Here is a 21,282-nt window from a genome sequence, read left to right as displayed (position 1 = left end):
TCAGAGGTTACTGTGATTCTTCCTATCTTCTTTCACGCATTGATCTGCATGTTCCCCCTCGTCGGCTGCGCTATGACTTTCTGTTCTATGCGCCGACTGCCCGGACAAATTCGTATAGAAATTCCCCAATACTTCGCATGGAGAGGACAGTGGACCGTCTTGGGTTGGACATATTCGCCGTCACGCCCATTGAGGTCTTATATATAATCTAGAGTGCGTATGTGGTGGTGGTGGGGGTAATCAGAAAGTCGGACATGTTGGATGTACCGACCTGAACTTAGCTATAGTTTCAAATCTCTCTTGTCCCTAGAATTATAACCTCAAAATTCTCATAAACGTCACTTTCGTAGTTTCGTATACGGTTTCGTATTTGGATACGTCGTTATTTTCCAGTGTTGTGTTTGGTTTGTGTTATTGTGTTTTTTAGGACAAATTTTAGTAAACATGGGACGAACATGTAGTGTTGTAAAAACTTGTAAAAATTCGTATAAAAACAAAAATATTACGTTTCACCAGTAAGTTGCTACTTTCGGAATGTAAATAATCTTGTAAATAATTCTGTTTTTATTTATTTAGAATTCCAGACTATGCGATTTTGAAGAGAAAGTGGATAGAAGTTTTGGAAGGGAATGTAAAGCGCACTGTAAAGACTATTTTTATTTGTAGTGATCATTTTAATAATGAGAGTTTGGACAAGTCGGGGCCTAATGTTCGAGTAAAATTAAGTTGTGTACCGACAAAAATACAGGTTAGTGAAGAATTGTTTGAATACACCTTGAAATCTAATCCAACAAGAATATATTTTATGTTATTTATTTTAAGAATTTATTTTAGTTTACTTCAAAAAAGAATAAATTTTAATTTATAATCAAGAACACTTGACAATAAAGTGTGTAGGTATTTTAATGTGATTAATATACATTAGGTAGGTAGTTAAATAAGTACTTAGCAATGCTTTAGCTTGAACGTAAGTAGATCAATTATTTTTAACCTGTATTTATGTGAATATGTGTACATTTGTGTAAGTATACTCTGCAGCATGTTGAGCATAATCTAATATGTTTCACACATCTTCAATAACTTGTTATTATATAGGGCAATTGGCATACACCTAAAAGTTCTAGGGTTAAAAGTAACAGATTCCGATTAAAGCTGAATCTTAAGCTGTCATTCGATAACGAACCTGATGTAAGAAAGTTATTTAGATCTACACACAATAACCACATAGTCACAAGTGCACGATTTAGGTTTCAGAAAAAAGGCGAAGAGTCGTTTTAGACCATACCTACTGCATTAATGATGAAAAATTATATAAAGAAGTACAGATGTTAAGAAAAAAAATGGTTTTTTACAAGAAAAAATTCATTTGCTTCAGCAAAATTTGAGGCATCAGAAAAAGAAAATCTGTAATGGCAAAACACTATTAAATAACTTGAAACAAAGTGGTAAAATTTCGGCAATAGCAGAAAATATTTTAGAACATTGCTTTTCAGGTGACTTGTTCTATTTTTCTATTACAATATTCTTGTATAATTTCATATTTTGTAGATGTTTTAGATAGTCTTCTTTCTAAATGTGCCTTGCAAAAAAAGAATGATTATACTATTAAAAAAAAGTTTGATGCGGATTTAAGGACATTTGCATTAACGCTTAATTTTTTGTCATCTAAGGCTTATGAGTAATATTTTTTAATTTTTTATGTTGTTATTCTTATTAAAGTTTTATTTTTGTTGTAGGTTTTCGAATTCTTCTTGTTTCACATATATTTTTATAATTTGGTAGGTTGGAAGATTATTTACAACAGTCCATAAAATGTTTCTGGTTACTTGATTTGAAATTAACAATTGAAGTTCAAGTAAAATTTATTATTAAGGAATGTTCAGTTCTTTTAAAATAAACTAACAATTATCTATAAGCAAAAGGTAATATTTTCTTCTTAGTTTATGTTAAAAATTATTAAGTTCTGTTAAAATATTATATAATTAATAATTATTTATCAATAAAAAATTAATGTGTTTTATTTTGATTATTATTTTCTGTCTTTCCAGTTTATAATAATGTAAATTCTTGCATAAGTATCTATAATTTCGAATTTCCCGCTAAATTGGTACATCCAACATGGCGACCTTTTGGGCTTCATTTTTGGCGTGGTGGGGACAATAGCATACGCACTCTAGATTATATATAAGACCTCAATGGTCACGCCGCACAACTTCAAGCAAATTATTCGTAATGCCGTGCTCGCCCTACCAGTTGTGTGATTTTAAGTACATTATCTCTTTGCAGCGGCTTGAGTTTTGCCTTGAATTGATTTGATCACATATGCTTAAGGCCATTAATTAATTAACTGATCCATGTTCAATTTTGTGTTCATACAATTTATTGTAGTATATAAAATGTATTACAGTGGAGTAGCTTTTATATGGGACTGTGTCCTCTTGCTACCCCCGTGTGTGTAAATAAATAAATAAATTAGAGAGTAAATTAAGAATAGTGTTATTATTAGAGAAGGCCAAAACAATACCAAATTTTGAAAAAATATGTTTAGCTTCATAAGTAAGGGAATTAAAAGGAATTGCCTTGTAAACATGATCAGTATCTTCCCTTGTGAAAATTGGGTAGTATATAAACCGTTTTCGTTTTTTTAAATTTACTTATGTTTTTAACATGGCTGAGGTAAGTTGGATATTTTGATAATAATATTAGATATAATTTTATTGTTTTTTAGAGTACTGAATACTGCATGGTTCCACTGCGTTCCGATGAAGGAGAGGAGTTACTGAACCGCCTGAGGGATTGGGGTTTCATTCCCAATGAAGGCGATTACAAGTGCCCGCAATGCGAGAGTTCGCTAGTCTTACAACAACAGACTAGAGCAATAGATGGATATTTGTGGGTATGTAACGGACGTGTTTCCGTCAGGAAACAGAAGAAGCAAAAGTGTGGTACGACTGTATCGTTTCGAACCGGTACGTTTTTTGCACAGTCTAAATTAGATATACCCCAAATTTTAGGATTCATCTATTTGTGGGTGGAGAAAGTTAGTATTGCATTCATCGCAAAACTAACCAATATGTCCTTAAGAACTGCGGTCGACTTTGCATCGTTCTGTCGGGAGGTCGTATTGGATAAATACCTGGTGCATCCGGAGATGTTAGGCGGTCCGGACTCTGTCGTCGAGATTGACGAGAGTAAATTTTGGCGAAAATATCACCGAGGACACCGCGTTGAGGGCCAATGGGTTTTTGGCGGATACGAACGTGGTACAGGACGTGTGTTCATGGAGACCGTGGAGGACAGATCAGCGGACACCCTTCTCCCCATCATCCAAAAGTGGATACGGCCGGGTACCACCATAATTTCCGATTATTGGAGGGCCTATGATTGTTTGGACATGGAAGGGTACGTACATTTAAAAGTTAATCATTCGATTAATTTTGTAGATCCGGATACAGGCGCGCACACCAACGCCATAGAGAGTACGTGTCGACATGCTAAGGGTAGCATGTCCTCCTCTGGCCAGACGAAGACCCATCTACCCGGTAATCTTGCGCGATATATGTTTCTTAAATCTTGTGCAGGAAGAGGGGTAGATAAGGCCACGGAATTCTACAAATTAGCTGCATCAATGTATGACCCTACCAAACCAACAGAGTCAAAATTTAAGTTGAATCTGTATTTGTTTTATTATCTATTTCTTTCAATTTATGCTTTGTATATTGTTCAATATTTTCTAATTGTCTTTTAGTTTAAACATGTCAAACTAATAAATGTCTCGAAATCATTTCTACATTATTTTGTTCGCCTACAGATTTAAAAGACAACTACATTTTAAATTTGATAGGAATATTTGGAAAAGACTCTTTTTTATAGAGCATATTTTCATGTTTTAACAGCATATTTTGATTTTTATACAGCATTTTTAAGCGCTTAAACTATCATTTTTTGAGCATATTTTTGGTTGCGCTAGTTAAGCTTAGTTCTTCTGGGTTGCGAATGTTTCGTTTTCCCGCGTCCGATAAAGAAAGATGTAAAAAATGGATCGAAAATTCCGGTAAGATTTTAATTTTTAAGGTGCAGATAAATCTTTAATTACGATATTTTTAAGTGGGGAATATATTTATATTTCATTACTACTATATTAAAAAATCACACAAAGTATGATTTATTTGTTTAAATTAGGAAACTGCCCCCTTAAAGTCTTCAACTCTTAACTATTTGCTTAACTATTTATTTTAACCACTTTTCGTTTCAAAATATAAGTGAAAACGTACTTCCTCTCCAAACTTTCAACCCCTATAACTTGCCCCAGGGGCTTTTACCCCATGTATAAAAAATGTGCGAACCTTATTTTGGCCCATTGTATGACTGTACCAAATTTCATCGAAATCAGTGAGACACAGTCGTGACACTTCCCTTGTAAGTTTATCTGCAAAGTCCTTGGGTAAACGATCAATTTACGAATATCATTTTCAAGCACAGGATATTTTTAACAAAAAATTATCAAATTATGCCATTCCTTTACCTTACACCGATGCTTGTCCAACGGAAATTGATGGAAATGAACCATTAACATACAGTGACCAACCATCAACATCCAAAACTAGATCTCCAAATTCAATGACATTACAAGAGGTTAGATTCCTTACACCTACCGTTGCAATTCCTCTCGAATTGGAACAGTTACTAGCAACTGTATAATAAAAAAATGAAACCATTCACGATTGATGAGAAAGCCACCGCTATATCATAATATTATAAATCACCCTCAGTATATAAATTCATGAGGGAAAAAGGTGTGATTCTACCATCGCCTTCAATAATAAGAAAATGGTTATCTCAGTACAATATAAAAACGGGATATAACAAAGGTATATACAAACAGTTAAAAATTAAATTTGATACAATGAGTAGTAAAGATAAGGAATGTATACTTACTTTTGATGTGATGAGTATCAAAGAAAAATTAGAATAGTGTCAGAAGACTGGAAGTATAGATGGCTTTGAGGATCTTGGGGAACTGGGAAGAAAGCAATTGCGGCTAAACATGCTTTAGTATTATTAATTAGAGGTGTATATTGTAATTAGCAAGCCCCATTATCGTTTTATTTTACATAAAGTGGGGTGGACGGTAAAGATTGAAAAAAAAATTATTTGTCACACTTTAACGATGTTACAAAAAATAAACGTTAAACCTGTTGGTATTATTTGCGACCAAGTTACGACGAACCAAAAACTATACAAACTTTTAAAAGTAACAATAAATAAACTGAATTTTTTTGTGGACAAAAGAAAATATTTCACTATATTTGATCCGTCTCACCTATTAAAGAGAAAGAAAGAAGAAGAAAAGAATTTCATTTGATGATATAAGAAAGCTATTTAATTTAGACCAACAAAGCGACACTGGGAAAGCTTTAATAAAAATAAATGAACAGCATATAAACCCAAATACATTTCAAAAAATGAGCGTAAAATTAGCTGCACAGTTGAAAATAGAATAGAATAAAATAGAATTGTTGTTTAACCTTAATTAAAAAAAAAAATTTTTTAATATTAGAAACAAATTAGGAAATAAATTAAAATAGTGATAAGGTTCGAACCGACCCAGTTGGCGGTCGCAACAACACCTGACGAAGCGCTGCAACTCAGCAGGTCCATCGGCAGTGCTCAAACAAGAATTGAGGACGCAAAATAATTGTTAATGTAATTTTTGTAAATAAGACATGATTGTTTTGGAATCAATCGCACATTGTAGTTTTAAGGTTTTGTATATAAACAGAAAATTTTTATAATAAAATTCAGTATGAATTAATTATCTACTAGTCTTTACTTCACCACCTTCCTACAACAGATAACCAGGCATAGTCCGGATCTGTTCACCCTCTGATTCAGATAGGGAACGAGAGGAATATTTCGCGTATGTAAATTAGGTCTATTAGGTCAATTTGTTGTAATTTATTAAACGCCATGCATTTATTTTCTTTTTATTATCAGAATGTGCGCAGTATTCGTGGCAGACTACCGATTGTATTCAATAACTCATTAACTGTCGTCTTAGATGTGATTTGCTTAGCGGAAAATTGGCTGCACCCTGGAATTGTTTCAGCTGAAATTCTGCCTGACTCGTATGTTGTTATAAATAACTACTACATAATACTACATAAATAAATACTGCATTAATAATACTTTAAATAATTTTTAATAATACTAAATAAATGTCCATCACGTTGTTACTTTTTAATTAATAACAAAGACCAATGGATTATTACGTGACAAAAATGAAAGAGGCATTTTAAAGACAAGCTATCGCAGAACAGGAAGCTAAACATAAGTGGTATAATTTTCTCAATGGAAACAATTCCACCGTAATCGGGTGGTCAAAAGCCATACCAAGAAGATTCTTGTACTTATTCTCTTTGAAATTCAGGAGGACGAGAATTTTATGAAAGTCATTCGTTGAAAGATTCTACAGGTAAAGTTTCATGTCCGGTTTTGAGAGCGTTGAAGTGTCCGTATTGTTATGCAGACAGTGATTGTGCTCATACTAGAAAGTATTGCCCAATGTATAAATGAAACACTACCAGAACTTAGAAGGTTGGCTAATGGCACGTTGAAATCAGCTAGTAATCACAAGTAATGAATTGTAATTGTTTTATTTCCGAAGTTATTCATATTCTCTTACTGAATATTCCAGTATTTTTATAAAAGGTTTAACATTGCATTTTTTATTGCTGTTTCTAAATAAAATATTGTGTTTAATTTTTTGATAATTTTAAAATGTGTTTGATAGGATAAGAATAGGGGGCGTGACAGTCGCCCTGTCTCCATCATCAGCCTCAGCGGCAACAAGCACCAAGAGCGTGAAGAGAGCGCCAAGTGTGAAACTCGGCCGAGGAAGGATTTCCACACGTGTCGGGGGATAGACCCAGCGCTTGCTTACTTATCAGGAACAACATTAATGCATGTTTAATCTCAGAGCATAGCGACCGCGATTGTGTGGCTGCGGTTCTGACAATCCGAGGTGAAAAGGGCTGGACAGAAGTTGTCATCTGGTCAACATACTTCCCCAGAACGGATAATGTTCTTCCACCAGCCGCTGTGCGAGACATAATTGCCTACAGCCGAAGGAATAACCTACAAGTGGTTGTTGGATGCGACGTCAATGCTCACCACGCAATGTGGGCCAGCACCAACACAAATGAAAGAGACTCGGATCACTTCTATTTAATAAGAAACAGATTCGGTATCAAAGGCCAAAGTGGTGTTTACAGGATTAAATGTGGAGATTGTGATAAAATATACGTTGGATAGACTGGGCGAACTTTACATACACGTTTCGAAGAACACTTAACTAAAGGTTCTTCAGTTATATACAAACACATAAGCACCTCTAAACACAAATAGATTTCAGTTGTGTTTCTTTACTGAAAAAGTCGAAAAATCAAAAGAGCTAGATCTATATGAAGAATACTATATTCACACTCAAAATAAATCCCTGCTGCTCAACGATATTACTGAGCTTAATAATAACAGGTTTTTTATCAAATTTTTATAATCCCTCTAGTGTCCTCTAGTCTCTAACTTTGACAATACTTTGTAATACGATAAAAGTCTACTAATTAGATTTTAAGACCTTTAATATTTTCTTAATCTTATTTCTTAAATAAGATTATTTTATAATCTTATTTCAAGTCTTATTTCATCCTCAAAATATGTTCTATAACAGTGGAAATTTTTTAAGCATATTTTTCTTTTTAATTCTTTTAGTTATAAACGACTGACCCAAAAATAATAAATAAGCTCAAAATAGTCTCTTTTTAAAAAGGGATTATTGTTCAAGTTTCCACTCTTTTAGGACCTATTTTCTTGAAACAAAGTTTTACTATTATCAAGTGTAATCCTGTGCAATATTTCTTGTCTAACCCTATATAAAGGTTGAGTCGGAAAGAATGGGAAATCACGAAACTGGAGATAGTAGACACTAAATATGCTTTTTACCAATGTTGCTAGTTTAGGAGATACAGGGTGTTCAAAATTGATATTTTTCTCTTTCATTTCTTAATAACTTTTAAAGTTTTACTAGTATTTACGTAAAATTTGGAATTTTGAGGTATTTCAGTATGAGAAATAAGAATTTGATGTTGTTTCATTAGTTATAGAAGGCGTTAGTTACGCCTTATTATTTAATTTAGCAAGCCTGAATACAGCCGATAAAAACAGGGTTCAAAATAAAAAGTGCCGGTTTCAAATAATTTTCTTTGAAATAAAAACAAGTTTGAAAATAAAAAAGGTGTATAATTACCTAATCCTAATTAACAAATCCTAATCCAACCCTCTTCGGTGCGACAGAAATGAATTTAAGTTTCGGTAAGAACGGCAAACGTGATAATCGCTCGACAGTTGAGATTTTTCTCTATTAAAAGTGCGCACGAGATCGTGCGTACTTGACAAACGTTTTATTGTTGTAAAAAATATACATTATTGTTAATATTTTTTACAACAATAAAATACGAAGCATCAAAAAATGTTAATATAATGAATTAACAAAAACAATGAGGGACGAAACACAAGTAAGTCGATAATTTAATCGAATGGCAAAATACAAATTTTCGCCACGGGGCGCTGCAAACAACCGTTAACGGTTTTTATATCAACAACGCGCACATTTCCATCGAGTCCGGCGTATGTTTTAGTAACTCTCCCAGTGATCCAGTGCATCGGTGAATGTTGATCATCTTTGATTACTTCTAATACACCACCATAATACACCATTTTCAATTGGAGGTACTGACTAATCCCATTTGCGTCTTTGTTGTAATGTGTGTAGATATTCAATTTTCCAGCGGCCGCAAAAATCTTGGATCATCCGCTGTAAAAGATTCGATCAGTTTAAATGATTCAAAGGAATATCCGTGACGACCGGATCTGGAATCGCAGAGTTTAATGGTCCTACACACAAAAAATGAGAAGGTGTTAATGATAGCAAATCGTTAGGATCTGATAACAAAGAACACAGTGGTCTTGAATTAAGTACTGCCTCTACTTGCGTTAGGACCTCCTGTGTAAACCTCCTCAAAGGTAAGCATCTAGGTACCGATAGCTCTAATTAAATGATTTTTTACGGACTTCACACCTGCTTCACTCAATCCATTGAAATGTGGTGCACTTGGAGGATTAAATTTCCATTGGATACCAAATTTGGAACCAGTATCTGTAGCCAATTCTTGTTATTTGTTGTTAGCACCAATAAAGTTAGTTCCATGGTCACTAAAACTGGTTGTACAGTTACCTCGTCTTGAGATGAATCTCCGTAGAGCCGCGATGAAAGCATCGGTAGAGAGATCTGAAACCAACTCTAAATGGAGCGCTTTAATGGATGTACACACAAAATCACAAATATATGACTTCACCGATCGCACTCCTCTTGCTCGATGCATGGTTGTATATATGGGACCAGCAAAATCAACCCCGACCACAGCGCAAGGTTTTAATTCTGTGACTCGGAAGCTAAGAAGATCTGCAATCATTGGAACATACGATCTGGGTTTCGCACGAAAACAACGAATACATCGTGATAGGACTTGATAATTAGCACTTCTTAGAGATAAAATTCAACATTGTTGTGGTAGTAATGATGATAAAGTTAGAAGACCAGGATATATAAATTTATGATGTGTTTCTTCCATTATTTGTTGTGTTAACCGAAAATTTTGCGGTAATAATAATTGATGTTTATGCTCGAATGGTATTTCAGCACAACGTAACCGACCACCCACACTGAGCAACCCTCTATCGATGAACGGAGGGAGCTGTCGATAAGGTTTCTTCGGCGTTTGGTTATGATGAATGGATTGAATGAGATCAGAAAAATATTGACTCTGAATGATGAAAACATGAAGGGAGTTTTGAATTTCAAAGGTAGATAAGACGTGCGTTTTTTGAAAAAATTTTTGACGTTTGAAGTGACACTTCGAACTTGTTTCTGAAGAAGGTTGCAACATGGCATCCGAAACGTCAAACATTTTTTTAGTTTTAATGAATTCATCTTGATCTTGATAACGTAAGTAAGTTGCAGTAGCATATCCCACCTCAGAGGCGTCACAAAAGAGGTGAAGCTCACAAGTTTTATAATCACTAGATGACATGAAGCGAGGTATTTCGAGATTTGATACTAAAGTTATTTGTTGCTTAAAGTTTTCCCATTGTGTTACCAGGTGCTGAGGTGGAATATCACATGTGGAGGGCAGAACAAAAATAGTCATGTTGCTGCCATGTTCGTAAAGGTGCAAAGGGAATTTCCCACCTTATAATCAATCACAAGTTCCTAGTACCAGGCCATACTCACATAGAATGTGACATCGATCACTCCATGATAGAGAAACAGAAAAAAAAATTGAAACACCTATTTTCCACCCACACGATTGGTTCCAGTTGGTCAAAGGAACAGGGAGAAAGAACCAGTTCAAGGTTCATGAGATGGAACAGAACGAATTTTTTGACTTTGCTCATTTACTAAAGACTGTATTGGTATGCCGAAAAAAAAAATTTATCTGGTGAACCATTCTTGTGGCCGCTTGTACAATGGCTTCAATATAAAGAAACAGGTGTCGTACACTACAAAAACTTTTTAAGCGACACTGAGGATTTTAAAGTGCTAAGTTTCCTAAGAAGGGGAAAACTCCACAACTTGAAGAATTATCCCCTCCAGCAAAGATACAGAAGTTTACTTCCAATTTCGGTTGATAAGAAAAACGATTTGTGTGCATTATTACGATTTGTACCACCTGTATTTCACGAATTCTATAAAAATTTACCATCTTCTGAGACTGCCATTGATAATGATCCCGATTTGATAGAACAAGTAGAAGAAGAAGACATTTAAGGATTTCTCTTAAGGACGCTGGCGTCGTTATTCTTTTTGTTTCGTGTTACAAACATATACTTTATTTTGATTATTCCAACATTTTGTTATTGAATAAAAATGTAATCATTCAGCGCCGTTTTTTTGCTTGACTTAAGTCCTTACGTCAAACAAAATAAATACAGGTAGTTATTAATCAGACGGTCTTGAAGACTTAAGTCAGCCAAATTCAAGTAAATATTCATTTTTTTTCTTAAATGTTGTAACCTAGCTATCAACTACCATTTCGGTAATGAATTGGTGCTGTTGTTACTTCTATAAAAAAATAATGCGATTTACGAATAATTATAGAACTTTCAAACTCATTTTGTGGAAAACTACAATTTTTGACTTAAGCCCATAATACCTAACACCAAAGAATTCAAATCCAAGGTCCATCGTAGTTCCTCGCAGCCTGCATCCAGAAGAGAAAATCCTTGCCCTCGGGTTCATCACCGGGCATGAAGATTGATGGCGTCGGTGAAAGATGCTTTGTGAACGAACCCTTACTATGATTGGTAAAGAAAAAAATTACAAACATATATGGACCCGCGATTGTAAAATTTTTGTACGACAAACCGACTATTCCCCTCTGATTGAGATAGGGAACGAGAGGAATATTTCACGTATGTAAACTATTAGGTCAATTTGTTGTAATTTATTAAACGCCATGCATTTATTTTCTTTTTATTATCAGAATGTGCGTATTCGTGGCAGACTACCGATTGTATTCAATAACTCATTAAATGTCGACTTTGATGTGATCTGCTTAGCGGAAAATTGGCTGCACCCCGGAATTGTTTCAGCTGAAATTCTGCCTGACTCGTATGTTGTTATAAATAACTACTACATAATACTACATAAATAAATTCTACATAATACTACATTAATAATACCATCACGTTGTTACTTTTTAATTAACAACAAAGACCAATGGATTATTACGTGAAAAAAATGAAAGAGGCATTTTAAAGACAAGCTATCGCAGAACAGGAAGCTAAACATAAGTGGTATAATTTCCTCAATGGAAACAATTCCACCGTAAACGGTTCCACCATACCAAGAAGAGTCTTGTACTTATTGTCTTTGAAATTCAGAAGAACGAAAATTTTATGAAAGTCATTCGTTGAAAGATTCCACAGGTAAAGTTTCATGCCCGGTTTTGATAGAGTTGAAGTGTCCGTATTGTTATGCAGACAGTGATTGTGCTCATACTAGAAAGTATTGCCCAATGTATAATTGAAACACTACCAGAACTTAGAAGGTTGGCTAATGGCATGCTGGGATCAGCTAGTAATCACAAGTAATGAATTTTAATTGTTTAATTTCCCAAGTTATTCATATTCTATTACTGAATATTCCAGTATTTTTATAAAAGGTTTAACATTGCGTTTTTATTTCTGTTTCTAAATAAAATATTGTGTTTAATTTTTTGATAATTTTAAAATGTGTTTGATAGGATAAGAATAGGGGGCGTGACAGTCGCCCTGTTTCCATCATCAGCCTCAGCGGCAACAAGCACCAAGAGCGTAAAGAGATCACCAGGTGTGAAACCAGGCCGAGGAAGGATTTCCGCACGTGTCGGGGGATAGACCCAGCGTTTGCTTACTTATCAGGAACAACATTAATGTATGTTTAATCTCAGAGCATCCGCCAACAGGATGGCCGAAGGAATAACCTACAAGTGATTGTTGGATGCGACGCCAATGCTCACCACGCAATGTGGGCCAGCACCAACACAAATGAAACAGACTCAGATCACTTCTATATAATAAGAAACAAATTCGATATCAAAGACCAAAGTGGTGTTTACAGGATTAAATGTGGAGATTGTGATAAAATATACGTTGGACAGACTGGGCGAACTTTACATACACGTTTCGAAGAACACTTAACTAAAGATTCTTCAATTATATACAAACAAATGAGCACCTCTAAACACAAATAGATTTCAGTTGTGTTTCTTTACTGAAAAAGTCGAAAAATCAAAATAGCTAGATCTATATGAAGAATACTATATTCACACTCAAAATAAATCCCTTCTACTCAACGATATAACTGAGCTTAATAATAACAGGTTTTTTATCAAATTTTTATAATCCCTCTAGTGTCCTCTAGTCTCTAACTTTGACAATACTTTGTAATACGATAAAAGTCTACTAATTAGATTTTAAGACCTTTAATTTTAGAAAATATTTTCTTAATTGTTTGCCTTCTGATATGTCAATTTCACGCTTCCAACTTTATATTACGCATGTCCGCTTACGCATTCCGTCTTGTTTTGTATCGTTCAGTCATACGTGTCCATCTCAAACGTTTAGTATCATCTCATATACATTTAATTTTAATTTTTTTTGGATTTTATTTTAACATATTTTAGACTATTGATAGTATTTTTTTCTGTTGTCACTTTAAACTAGTTTTATTTGGTTTATTAGTGTAAGTGCTCCGAAAACCTCCTCTACAACCTCGAGAAACACGTGCTTCTCACGTTTGACGGTAATTTTTAACATGTCACCGTATTAATTTTCTATTATAATTTAAAGATTTTTAGTTCATTTTGAAAATTTAGATCCTCAACTCAATTTTTCGTTGTATTTTTCAGTCGTGCCTGAAGAAGAAACCTATTAGATTTCGAAACATGTAGCACCGAAAATAAATAAAATAAGAAAATTCATTTCATCGTTTTTTCATTTACTTTTTATTATTAACTTATCTTAGTCCAATTGTTAATAATAACGAAGATACATATTGTTGAAATTAATACTTTATTTTCGTTTTTCTTTAATAATTTCCACTTGCAATTAGCATTAATACTGTAGTATTAATGCCAATTAGCCAGTGTTAATCTAGTGTTTGACCAAATAAAATCAATTTCAACGAAAACTAATGTTTACTGAGCATAGTAAATTTTGCAAAGTACTCTTAAACAGTTATTATCTTGGAAACGGCGAACTTTAGAGAAGATTGGTAGGTATAACAAATTTATGTAAAAATGTCGGAGAAACTATTTCAAGTTGTGTGAGTTGTAAAAATTTTAACGATGAAAAAGATATGACTAATTTAAGGGAGTTTTTTTAAGGCAGGCAGCGTCATCTGAAAGATAAATCAAAATTAATATCAATTTATTATTTATCTTAAAAAATGTTAATTTGTAGAGAGTCAATAGAAAAGAGTCCTTCAAGTAAAAATTTAGTTTTAACAATTCAACGTAATTCACATCATCCATCAATTAATCTTATTAGTCATCGTCTTTTTATCTACGACGATAATAACAATCTAAATTTTCTTATCGATACAGGTACTGACATATCCGTTTTAACATTTAAACTTTTCCCATTTTTAAAAAAAGATTCAACTTCATATCCTTCAGCAACTAATTGGTCTACAATCAATACCTACAGTAAGAAAATATTGACTCTATCTTTAAATTTGCGCAGAAATTTTTCTTTCGTTTTTACTGTGGCTGATTACCAAACCAATTATAGGCGCAGATTTTAGATAAATTTGGTGACACTAATTTGACACTAATATTATATACATTCTAACATACCTAGTCCTAAACTGTTTTCTATTCAAACTCAATTTACTAAACTTCTAAAATCTTTCCCGAACTTGACTTCTGCTCCAGATTTTTCAATGCCTGTCTTGCATAACGTTAAACATCGTATAATAACAAATTCTCATCTACCATTTTCCCGTCCTCGACGTTTGGATATCTCAACCTTTCTGGTTGCCAAAAAAGCATTTTAAACAAAGCGGTCTTACTGAAAATATCTTTTAAAAGAGCATAAAATGCTGTTGCAAACAAGACCAAAAATATTCAAATCGGTTGAATGGTCCAGGAGATATTAAAATATAAACATTTGAAAACGCATTGGCCCTCCCCTCCCTTATTATGACAGATATGAGAAATATTGCAAAACAAAAGCGATGCGGTATTATCCAAGCTACTAAATAGTGTTCTCAAAGTTTTAGCATATCGTCTAACTTTTTGAGATAGCCGGAATTTTATGTTTCTCTATGGCAGTTAACCCTCCTAGCGGTCGAATTATGAACTTCAAAATAATTTCCAGCTATTTCTCTTGCCCACTTTGCCTATAAGGATTTTTTCCCAAACCTCTAGACCTTACCGTTGTCGAGATACAGCCGATCCGTACTCTTAACAGGGCACCCTGCATGGATGTGTGTGTAAGAATAACCCACACTACACTTATAAAGCGGGAAAATCAGCAGAATTCGCTCTACACAACTTGATTGGTAGAGTATCTAGGACGCTCCAGGATAAAGAGATCTTGGTTTGTGCGTTTCTGGATATAGAAGGTACGTTTAACAACGCAATACCACATTCCCTTGAAAAAGCTGCTTTTGACAGGGGAGTGGAAGCAACTATAGAGGATTGGATCCGCAATATGCTTGATAGCAGAATAGTTTCTAGTTCACTGGGGCCTAAGTGCGCGCGTAAATATTACGCATACATACATGCTCCCCTAAGCATACATACATACAGCGAACGTGTAAAGCAAGCTTACAGCCTGGGTACGTACTGTATTCCAGGCGGAAGTATTTGCTATTGACATGGGTGCTCTAATCCTTCTTGAGAAAGGGGTGAAGAACATGACAGTACGACTTTTCTCAAACAGTAAAAGAGAACATTAAACACACTGAGTTGTGATAACAAAGTTTCTCTGATCTGGGCTTGCTGGAAATGAAGCGGCAGATGAGCTAGCACGAGAGGGCAGCGCTAACCGTTTGTGGGGCCAGCACTTGTGGGCTGAAGAGAGACTTCGCCTACTGTGGACCAGTTCTCCTGGAATGAGACATGTAAGGTGTTTATTAACATCGCCACTGTCAAACCCGGGAATATTTTAGGACTTGCTCGTAGCAGCATTAAAGTTCTAATGGGTGTCTTTACTGGGCACTGTCGACTTGTTGGATCCAGCCGACGATGTTCAATGCCGTATATGTGCGAAGAAAGCGGAGACGGTTGAGCATGTTTTATGCCACTGCCCTTCTGTTAACCGTATCAGATTCTCGATTTTTGGGTCGCAATTTATCTCCCCAAAGGATCTGAATGACCTTTCACCGAGCAAGGTATTAATGTTGGTTAAGAGCATTGGACTACACGGTGAAATTTGATATCGTTGTCTACCATTTAGGGCCCCTTAGGTACCCCTTAGGGTTGCGGTGCAAGGTTAAGAGCTATATGACACGGTTGCGAACTGCCTGCTCCTGACTGACCGAATTCTCTGTTTTGGAGATTTTAACATTAATGTGCTCAACTCTGGAAGCTCAGATACACTTCGATTATTTGATTGATTGTCCGACCAGGACAACCGCATTGTCCGCTACACTTTTAGATCTTATTATATCATTTGATACGTCTTTAGTTCTCTCTTTAGGTATGGTTGATTGTGCCCAGAGATGGGCGTCGACTCGTCGACTTTGATTATTGACGTCCGCGTGTCCACAATATGTCAACTATGTACAGGATGTCGACAATGTCGATAATCTAGAATATTTCGTTGTGATGTGATTGAGGTTAGGTAGTTGCAAAACAGTGAATGTGCAATAAATTCGCAACGAATTTACGAACACGGTATAAATTTGCCTTATATACATACTATGTTGCCAATAGATGGTAACAATGGTAACGATGTAGTGGAAATACAACAGGATCAAGTAAGGAAAAGTACAAGCAAAACCATTCGACGTCGGGCGGATCCACCAGAAGTTCAGGATGCAGCTAAACAAATGAGAACCGCATTTGATACGCTACACAATGTAATAAAAATAAAAGAGCTGATTCTGAAGATGAGTGTGACGTGTTCGGTAAACTTGTTGCCAAAAAATTGAAAAAACTATCCGATGATGATAAAGAAGACGTTATGTTTGAAATACAGCAAATATTTCACAACAGAAGTGTGCAACGTCGTCGCCCATATTCAATTAAGTCCTCTTCCTCATCACTTCCTTCTCCATTTTCTGTACATAATATGATGTCACGTTCTTACGAACCCGCCCATTCTTTTCAACAATGTACTAATTTACAGTATGAAAACACCGCAAATTCTTTACGGAATGTAATAAACGAAGCATTTCAAAACTGTTAGTTACTTTTTATAGATTAGTTTCAGATTAGTTATAGATTTTATAGATTAGTTACTTTTCATGTCATTAAAGTGCTTTAAAATATATTTCTTTTGTGATATTTTCCTTACCTTACAATCATCTTTAAGAACTTGGTTGAGAGCTGAACAGACTTCCGGCACAATTTTGAATATAGATTGGCTGGATACTTTAAATAGGAAGTGAAGGCTTTTATATGAATCACCGGTAGCTAAAACCCGCAAGGTTATGGCTAGCCGAACCTTCGCTGGTATTGCATCCCTTAATTGCGTGTCTTGCTTAGAAATTAAAGGAGCAATTTGAAGCAGAAGATATTCAAAATCTTGAGGAGACATCCTATGAAAGTTTTCGAATTCTCCTGATTAAGGTTCATTAAGTAATTCAGCAGTTAAATAATAATATACACTAACTTTTGATACTATTTTTGAATCCTACAAAAAATTAATCGTACCTACCTCGTTCTATTCTTATGTATCGGCAACATCCACCATCTCTTTTTTCTCCAAGATTTTTTAATCGTTTTCTTAAAATAAATGTCTACATAATTATAAAAATTATACGCACAAATAGCAGCAACAGCTGCTGCTACCAATTCGGTGTCACTCATAGTACTGAAGTTCTCGTGAAGACCCGCGAGAATGTGGATACGAGCTGCTCGTTCTGACCAACTTCGACGAGGTTACTCGTCGAAGCTACTCCGCGAGAGTGTGGAGGAGACATAAGATGTATAGAAAACGATGGTCAGTCACGGACAACGTTACTCACTGCAAAGTCCAAAGTGGCGCCAGCACGATCAAAAATTACTCTTCAAAGACTAGAGCTATGCGCAGCGGTTCTTCTGGTCAAACTCGTCAAGCGAACACTTACAATCCTGGAGTTAAGAGAAAATACCACCGTCGTCACTTGGCCGGATTTAAGAAACACGTTAGCGTGGATAAAAGGCGATCCGATAAGATGGAAAACGTTCGTGGCAAATCGAGTAGCAGAAATCAACAGGTTAATCGCAAAAGATTGTTGGAGACACGTAGATACTGCCAATAACCCAGCTGACATCATATCACGTGGAATTGAGCCCGAGAAATTAGCAAAGTATTCATTGTGGTGGACTGGTCCAGCTTGGTTACAAACAGAAGAAATTATTTTACACAATTTCGAATGCATTTTTCTACTGCTCTCTTTCCATTGATAATCCAGAATCTTCTGCGAAGGTGTGCGAGAGTTAATTGATTCCACCATGTAATGTTGATCGGTGCGCATTGTGTATTAGTAGTGTCGAGAGATGAGAATGATATAGAACAATGATTGGGTGTTTTTCTTCGTAAGATAACAAGGACTTTTGAAGTCTACGAATGCATACGGTACAAGGCAGAGACGGCCAAACAGCTGATGGGTGAATTACCAAGCCCTAGAATCACACCATCTCCTCAATTTACACGCACTGGTGTCGACTATGCCGGTCCCATTCAAATAAGGACTACGAAAGGAAGAGGTTACAAATCATACAAGGGGTACATTGCAGTCTTCGTGTGTCTAACCATCAGAGCGATCCATACAGAAGCGGTCAGCGATATGACAACAGAAGCATTTATAGCAGCGTTCCGGAGATTTGTCTCAAGAAGAGGTCACTGTGCTCACATGTACAGCGACAATGGGACGAACTTCGTAGGCGCTCACAAAATACTAGGAGGAGAAGTAACATCAATAACGTCAAAACCCGAAGTTCAAAATGCCCTGACAGTACAAGGAACTCAGTGGCACTTCATTCCGCCCGCAGCTCCTCACTTCGGAGGAATTTGGGAAGCCGGTGTAAAATCAATTACACACCATTTAAAACGTGTAATTGGAGATTCAACCCTTACCTTTGAAGAGTTAACAACGTTGCTGTATTAAATAGAAGCCTGTTTGAATTCACGACCACCCGTGTCAATCAGCGAAGACGTCACAGAAGAAGTAATTACTCCAGGTCACTTTTTAATTGGAAGACCAATCATCGCACCACCAGAAGAAAGGTCACATATACACGAGAATCTCTCGATAAGATGGAAACTCGTCCAAAAAATGAAAAGTGACTTTTGGCAGTCATGGTCTCGAGAATACCTGAGTAGATTACAACAAAGATTAAAATGGACTTCACGGGAAGAAAATTTTCCACCTGGAGATGTGGTAATGTTAAAAGATAACATCGTCGACCCCGGCAAATGACCATTAGCCAAAATTACTGAAACTCATCCCGCAGCCGATGGCACCGTAAGAGTAGTAACTGTCAAGAAGGCAGGAGGTGCTACACTAAAACGCAGCATCCACAATTTGATTCCTCTCCCTACTGAAGATAAAAATCATGAGGATCATCAAAAGGAGAACATTAGCTGTAACAATGGAAGACTTCAATATCTACCACCTCGACCAAGAACGAATTCCACAAATGGAATTACAATGATGCTGTTATTGGTCACCATCCAAAATGCAACGGCGGCTAACTATAATGTTCACTACTTGAAATCCGGGTTATATATAGAAGACATCGGACACGTCAAGATTGAAAGAGGTCTATTCCGCATCGATACAACTATAAATAAGACAAGAATAACCACTGACATGGAGACAGCTTCAAACGCCGTACAAGATTTTCGTTACTTATGCAACAATGTCACGACAATGGGTGAAAATCTGTGCGAGAATCTTCTACATCCTCTACATGAGGAAGAAAAACACACCGGTGCTTCCATATCTTTAATAAAACTGTCTAGCCTCGACTCTTTTACTATTTCTAATTCCAATCCCGTATGTTTAAAGGGACTCAATCCAAACTCTCCAATAACTACATCAGGAGAAACAAAGCTAATTTTCTATTACATACTAAATCCATTAACGCAGCAAAAATTAGACGAAATAGTCAGCAACACTAATGTTGAAATTACTAGACAAAGAGAAAAATACAAACGGGATAGGCCTGTACAGAACACAGAAAAGGAAAGCCCATCAACTTCTGATAATATTCGTCCTTCTTTTGTTAAAGATACAAATGTGATGGAAATAGAAGCTTTGTTTGGGCTTTATTAATAGAATGGAGTTCTCAATATGAATTATGTGACTACCAAAGAACCTTTGACAAAAACTCAGGGGTTGCTTATTTTCGTGCTACTATGACTGAAGCCAGATTTGAGTTTCTAACAAATTGCGTGAGATTCGACGATCGTTCCACGACAGAAGAACGCCGACAGAATGATAGACTGGCACCAATAAGAGACGTTTTTGATTACATCGTCAACGTTTCTAATGATGTATATAGCCCGTCTGATTGCTGTACGTTAGACGAAATGTTACTGGTATTCAGAGGCAGGTGTGTTTTCAAAATGTATGTTCCAAGTAAACCTAACAAGTATGGAATAAAAATAATAATGTTATGGGACTCCAAAACTGCTTACATGATTCGAGCTGTTGTCTATTTAGGCAAGGACTCCCCTCCGAGAAACATTCCGTCGGCACATTTTTACACAATGACATTGACTGAGCCTATCCATGGCACGAATCGTAACTTGACTTGTGATAATTGATTCACCTCCATACAATTGTTGGATAAACAAGTCACTATTGCAGGAACACTACGAAAAAACAAAAGAGAGATTCCTTCTCTTCTACTAGAGCTAAAAAACTTTGATCGAAATACTGCCAAGTTTGCCTTTTCGGGAGCACTTAGTCTTTTGTCATACTGTCCTCCGAAATCTAAACAAAAGAAGGTGGTTACTCTGCTATCGACAATGCACACAACAGCAGATCCAGATGCTAAAAATAAAATACTAGAGATCGATTTGATGGATCAACTGTGTCATAAGTACAGCGTGTCCAGGAAGACAAGGAGATGGCCAATGGCAATTTTTTATAAACTTTTAAATATAGTTGGTGTTAATTCAGTAAAAACAGATCCTTCAACCAAAAGCATTATGGCAACTATCTCAAAAACCATGGACTATCCTAATCTCAGTACTCTAGAAATAGAAAATGAAATAGACGCACTAGAAAAAGAAATCAAAATATCTGAGACTGGCAGCACCTCTAAAGTATGGAAAAAAGCAATGAACATATGCGGAGACGATCAAGAGACTTTAGACTTAGTGTTACGATTCTGGGTAAAGCATAGAATAAACCCTTTCTCTCGAGACATGAAAAACTTTTTACACATACTACCAAAACGTCTTGTGTTGGCGAAAGATCATAGCTCCTCTGTAATATCAGAAACTAGAGCTTACGAT

At 35.7% G+C, this 21,282-nt stretch overlaps 1 protein-coding gene and 1 long non-coding RNA gene across 3 annotated transcripts; both read left to right on the top strand.

Annotated features, from left to right (window-relative positions):
* Positions 1–464: 464 nt before the first annotated feature.
* LOC111413094 (uncharacterized) lies at positions 465–2,020 on the top strand. Of its 2 annotated transcripts, none has more exons than XR_011641308.1 (6): positions 465–515; positions 577–748; positions 835–1,188; positions 1,248–1,493; positions 1,549–1,678; positions 1,737–2,020. It is a non-coding gene; the product is annotated as an uncharacterized lncRNA (long non-coding RNA). The 2 variants fall into 2 exon arrangements; XR_011641309.1 differs by having other exon boundaries at positions 823–1,188.
* A 16,398-nt stretch (positions 2,021–18,418) lies between these two features.
* Positions 18,419–18,922, top strand: LOC139431040 (uncharacterized). Its single transcript, XM_071198607.1, has one exon. The coding sequence runs from the start codon at positions 18,419–18,421 to the stop codon at positions 18,920–18,922; it is 504 nt and encodes a 167-aa protein (XP_071054708.1).
* The last annotated feature ends 2,360 nt before the right edge of the window (positions 18,923–21,282 follow it).

Source organism: Onthophagus taurus, chromosome 8 (genome assembly GCF_036711975.1).
Source record: "Onthophagus taurus isolate NC chromosome 8, IU_Otau_3.0, whole genome shotgun sequence".
NCBI lineage: Eukaryota > Metazoa > Arthropoda > Insecta > Coleoptera > Scarabaeidae > Onthophagus > Onthophagus taurus.
This window is presented reverse-complemented; position numbering and strand designations above follow the sequence as displayed.